Raw genomic sequence first — 6,000 nt, forward strand, 5'->3', positions numbered from 1 at the left:
AAATTGTCAGAGAGGAGTGTTCAAATCTTCTTGGACTTTTGAGGGCTTTTCAAATATCCCCATTCATTAATGTAGTAAATATGATTTTTTTTTCTCCATTACTGAATCGTCTAAATGCACCATCTTAACAAATTAAAATATAATAGCCTTCACATACTGTGAAACTTAAAAAATAAAAAATGGTAACTAAAAATGAAACATTTCGTTAATTAAAACAAAGTATTCGACATATACTAATTTTAATTACTTTAATATTAACTAAAAAATTAACAATTTAGAATTGCATAAAAACTTTTACGCGGCTAAACGATTCCCTCCAAATTGTTAAAAGTAAAAAAAAAGGCGCGGATTTCCCACGTGGCAGAAGGTTATTGTAAATTAACTTTTGCCACGGATCGCCATCCTTAAACAAATGAATGCGTCAAATCTAACCGTCCAAATCTCGACAATCCAACGGTCTTCCTAAAAAAGGAATCCCCCGAAAACTTCCTCGAAATTTAAAATCTCCCGCTTCTCCTCCATCGCAATCCCTATATCTCCACCTCCAATTCCGCCCAATTCTTTATCAGTCAATCGAGAAGTTCAATTTTCAGTACTCAAATCTTCAAATTTGCACAACCCATTTGACCGAATGGCTCGCACCAAGCAAACCGCCAGAAAATCCACCGGAGGCAAGGCCCCCAGAAAGCAATTGGCCACCAAGGCCGCCCGGAAGTCCGCTCCGGCCACCGGAGGAGTGAAGAAGCCCCACCGCTTCCGCCCCGGAACCGTCGCGCTTCGTGAGATCCGAAAGTACCAAAAGAGTACAGAGCTCTTGATCCGAAAGCTTCCATTCCAGCGATTGGTTCGTGAAATTGCTCAGGATTTCAAGACCGATCTGAGATTCCAAAGCAGCGCCGTCGCGGCGCTGCAGGAAGCGGCGGAGGCTTACTTGGTGGGTCTGTTCGAAGACACGAATCTGTGCGCGATTCACGCGAAGAGGGTCACGATTATGCCTAAGGACATTCAATTGGCCAGGAGGATTAGAGGAGAAAGGGCTTAGAGGGGTGCATTGATTTAATTTGCTGTCTTATTTCTTTTAGATTCTGTTTCTGATTCTATTTTAGTTTATGGTGTAAATCTAAATCTGCCGTGTCTGATTTGCTATCCCATGGGTATATTGTAGGTCGCATGTATATGGGACTTCAAAATCTGTGTACTAAATTAATCAGCCCCTTTCATTCTAGACTCTTTTCTTGTGGGTATCTGCTTAAATCTTTATTTCTTTGTTTTCTTACTGCAATTAGATGATCTCAAGTTCTTTTATTGACATTGGAGTCGCCATTGTACTGATTAAACCATTTGTTGACCTGGGTCTCCCAAGATTGTTTACATGATGTTCCATCTTTCGGTGTAACTATAACTTTGTCTGATATGTTTGGGATTTGTCAGCGATTGAGGTTATGGAATTGAATTTGCTTGCATTAGAGTTATTGTTTTGGGTTTTTTATTGGTTGTTGGAATAAATGTTCGGTATATTTCAGACTTTAGGCCAAACAAGCATAGGTTAAAGGCTGTATATGACCCATTTGAATTGAAATATCTGATGGCATTATGTGTTTCTCTGTTGATGGCTTAGGATTTGCTAAAAAATGCATGTTTTTTTCTCCTTTTACACCAACCAAGTGCTTTGCAACTGTTTTCACCTGCAGAAAAAGCACAAAATTTGCCTTAGACCCTCCAAGAAAACAGATCAAACACAGACACTTGAGACACAGAGAAACCAAAACTTGCATTACAAGTGTGTATTGTGTTAGGAAGATAGTGTAGAAAGCATGAGTTAGCTTTAGCTTTAGTTTTAGCTACATCTCACAATAAAAGCAACACGAACACATTCTTCATCCCAACAAAACCCCCACATTTTCTCTACAGAATTCACCAAAAGATGAATCAGGTAAACTTCAAGCCCCTGCAATTTCTGGTGTTCATGATGGCAACTACATGCGTTATGGAGCAAGGTAAAGCCAAGTTTTGTTCAAACAGTGTGATTTCCTCTCTTGTTCAGCTAATTCCTTGCAGGCCCTCACTCTCCCCATTCCGCCCCATCCCACCAAGCTTTCTCTGTTGCAATGCCATAAAAACTCTTGGGCAGCCCTGTCTCTGCGCTCTGTTGGATGGGCCCCCTGTTTCTGGTGTTGATTACAACTTGGCCATGTTGCTGCCTCAGAAGTGCTCTGCAGATTTCGACCCATGTACTTTTTTCTTGCCTCTGAACATTTTATGGTCGTTTGTGGATTTGGGACTCTTGAAAAATTTGGCTTTGTTTGTTGGGTTCTTCTGGTGCAGGCTTCTAAAAGCTGGAAAATGGTGGGGTGTGGAGAAGATGATGAATAAAACTGGTTATGGTGTTGGAAATTATGTTATAGCTAAAATAAATGCTTGTTTCGACTTTGGGATGAGAATAATTTTGGTTTTCTGATAGAGATTCTTGAAATACGTGTTTCATTCATTTGTATGTTGTTGAAATTGTAGGCAGTGTTATTAATATGTTGAAAAATTAGGGAAATATAGCAGTTTATATGCAGTTGAACCGTAGATCTAGAAATTTTGTTTAGAGGGGTTATGCTAATTTAACGAGTAATTTCAAAAAATCATACATAAAATGAACTATAATTTAATACCTCAAAATCGTCATCTACGAGTTTATTCTAATTTAACCAGTAATTTCAATATTTACTAACTATAATATTTAAAATAACCTCAATGCATATCATATTTGATTTTAGACAATTCGCGCAAGAGATCCGGTACAAAATTTAAAATAAAATGAAAAAAAAAGAAGTAAAAAGCGGGGTTCGAACGCAAAGATCTGGCACGAAATTCATATATAAAATAATAGGAAAATAAAAAATAAAAAGTGGAGCTCAGATGCCAGGAGGGCTTGAGCACACAAAACCACTGTGCTAGAGTGTGTTTTGTTCAAATATTTGCACATTAACTATATATTGCATAAAGTTCGGAGTAAATCTGTCCCTTGTTGCACTATATTCACGTTGAAATCAAACAAATTTAAGATAAGACATTATAGATGACGATTATACTAACCGTTTTAAAGGTCGTGCAATCATCCCATTTAAAATAACAATATTTTTCCTTCTAATAAAAAAGAAAATAAAATAACAATATATTGAAAATATATTTGAAAAATATATATTTTAAAAGTAAGTTAAAAAACAGTTTCATTGTCTATTATGTTTTCATTATTTGAGCTTTTTTTTTTAATATTTAAGCTTATTTATTATGTAATATCTCATAAGGTTTGACACATTTCGTGCGAGTATGTCATGTTAAGTTATGAATATATATATATATGGATATAAAATAATAGAGATCTGGTCAACGTTGTGAATTTTTTAAGAAATGACTAATTAATTTAGTAATATTAACTAAACCCTATTGTCATTTATTTTTATAAACTATATTATTATTTTTACTTAATACATAAGTTATTACCAGGGAGTTTTAAAATAGTTTTCTAATACACGCCAATTTGAATCTAATTTAACTATTTTAAATTAAAAAGTACTAAATTTAAATTTTGTCCTATAAATTGTAAAAAATAATAACAACAACGATGAAGGTACAATGATAGTTGATCGCTACCTAACATTAAAAATTGTTAGCGAGTTATATCATAATGGAGTTGCAACAAGTAGTGGCTAATGTCTGCCATTACAAGGTCTACAAGCTGGGGAGCCATTGATCGAGACTCATACTGTTCTACTCGGCTGGTTTCTTCGACATACCTTCCCACTCCATTCACGCCCCTGCTTATTGAGCTTCAGGCAATTCTTGAAAGTTTGCGATAAGCTCAATCCATGAGATTCACTCACCTCCAAGTTGAATCAGACTCTCTCAACTCGATTAGACTCATACATGGAGAGATCTCAACTTTTGGGGATGAACTTGGTTGGTTGATGGATATAAAGAATTTAGCCCTAAATTTATCCTCTATTACCTTCAACCATGTTTGTTGATTGAACAATAAACCAGCACACATGTTAGCCAAGAATGACCTCTGTCAGGCAAGCGCGTGTATATGGTCCACCAATTTTTTCCCTTTGTGGCTTCAGAGTCTTAATGAGGAAGATACCCTCTCAAATGTAGTCGATGTGACATTTTCTTAATTTAATGAAGTTCTTTTATCTCAAAATAATAATAATAATAATAATAATAATAATGAAAAAATAAAAATAATGTCCATTACAAGGGGGTTTTTTTTTTTGAAAAAATTGGAGTTGCCACAGAAAAATGTAAAAGGTCCACAAATTTTAAGGGAAAAAAACCAAGTCCACAAATTATTTTTCTAATTTATGAGATGTGGAACGAGTTATTTTCGAACGGGTGAGAAGTGCTTTGAGGAGAAGCACTCTATTAGTACAAAACCGCTTGGTCAAATTGAATTGTAAAGCAATCACGAAAACGAAAAGAAAAATAATAATAAATAAAGATCTTTAAAGGTTATTTTGGTCTTTTCAATATGGATCACATTATTTTACAATGGAATATTATTTGATCTATTTTCTATATTATAATCATGTCTAAAGAAAATCTATCATTCTAGTTTCTTGGAAAGTAAAACAGTTATTAGAAGTCAATTATAGAGAGCTCCTCATATCATTAGGTTCTTCTTTTTCTTTTTTTCTTTTTGCCTTTCTTTTTTAGGATCTTGTGATTTTTTGTACGTTTCTTCCAGGTTTATACCACTTTTTTTTTGGTATATTTGAAATGTCAAAATTAATTGTCACTTTCTAAAATCAAGGATACATCATTATCCAATATTACAATTTTAAATCAAAGTGATTTTTGCAATGACAAATACATACCTTAATACATATATACATAGATACATACATACCTACATTTCAAGTACAATACCTTAATATTTGATCGTAAAATATAAGTGATTTTAGAAAATCATAAAAGTGATTTTCACTATCACTTCCAAACACGTTGTTTCCTCTTCTCACTTCCCACCTATATAATTTTCTTTATAACGTCTTTCTTTTCTAATTCTATTGAACATTCATTACAAAACTATACAAATTTATATATCTTGCACCGTTAAAATATTGAAACATAAATGTTATAAGGAAAAATAAGAGAAATCACGAAAAAAAGTAGAAAATATTTATGCAAAAATATGAATGAATTAAGCATGTGTTTTAGTGCTTTGAATTACGTGTCGTCCATTGATTCACACAAATTCAAAGACTTATAAAAGTTGAAATTAAATATTCATTGGTATGTCGATATATCTATTCATTAATATTAGTCTATATTTTTTATAACTAAATTATAGGAAAATCATAAAATTATATAGATGGAAAATTAAATTGAGTCTAAGCTATAAGAATCAAATTAATAATTTAATCTAAAAAAATTAAATTCAATATAAATGAAATAATTCTTTATAGAAGGGGAAGGTAAAACATTTTTAAATTGTAGAAATAAATAAAAAATAGCCATTGGCTGCCGGGTCAAAACGTGGTTGCTTGCAATTTGATCAATGTAAAATCCTACAATTTTCATTTTATTGTTTTTAAATAATGAAGGGAAATTTTTAAAAGGAAAAGAGAAAAAGAACCTTACCTAACATTGTGAGCTAAGCGGCGCATGTGACGTGGAATATTTTATTTTCTTATTATATATATGTATATATATGCACTCAAGTTGTAATATATAATAAAAGAAATAATAATAATAACTCGAATCGTTCTAAAATTTGTTTGAAAAATTTAATATTGTATATCGAGGAAATTATTTTCTTCAAAAAAGAGACAAATTTCGAAATTTTAATTTAAATGGCAGTTTGTTTGAAAGTGTCAAACGTACATCCTTTGTTTTTCCAAAAAAATAATTTTAATAAAATGGAATCATTCTTTCACGAGATTAAAAATAATTTTTGTATAAAAAATATAACGGATAAAGTAAGGCACACTTAATTTTTACCCTTTGCTC

The 6,000-nt window shown here is 32.6% G+C and overlaps 2 protein-coding genes across 2 annotated transcripts; both read left to right on the forward strand.

Moving 5' to 3' along the window:
• The first annotated feature begins 548 nt into the window (after positions 1 to 548).
• Positions 549 to 1,225, forward strand: LOC111021800 (histone H3.2). Its single transcript, XM_022298870.2, has one exon. It carries the CDS (start codon positions 632 to 634, stop codon positions 1,040 to 1,042), a length of 411 nt encoding a protein of 136 aa, XP_022154562.2. The 5' UTR covers positions 549 to 631; the 3' UTR covers positions 1,043 to 1,225.
• A 146-nt stretch (positions 1,226 to 1,371) lies between these two features.
• On the forward strand, positions 1,372 to 2,574 carry LOC148208851 (non-specific lipid-transfer protein 3-like). The gene is made up of 2 exons (XM_088118100.1): positions 1,372 to 2,231; positions 2,326 to 2,574. The coding sequence occupies exons 1-2, from the start codon at positions 1,925 to 1,927 to the stop codon at positions 2,331 to 2,333; spliced, it is 315 nt and encodes a 104-aa protein (XP_087974226.1). The 5' UTR covers positions 1,372 to 1,924; the 3' UTR covers positions 2,334 to 2,574.
• Positions 2,575 to 6,000: the final 3,426 nt, after the last annotated feature.

Source organism: Momordica charantia, assembly GCF_013281855.1.
Source record: "Momordica charantia cultivar OHB3-1 chromosome 9 unlocalized genomic scaffold, Mcharantia_2.0 BLBB01000009.1, whole genome shotgun sequence".
Taxonomy (NCBI): Eukaryota; Viridiplantae; Streptophyta; class Magnoliopsida; order Cucurbitales; family Cucurbitaceae; genus Momordica; species Momordica charantia.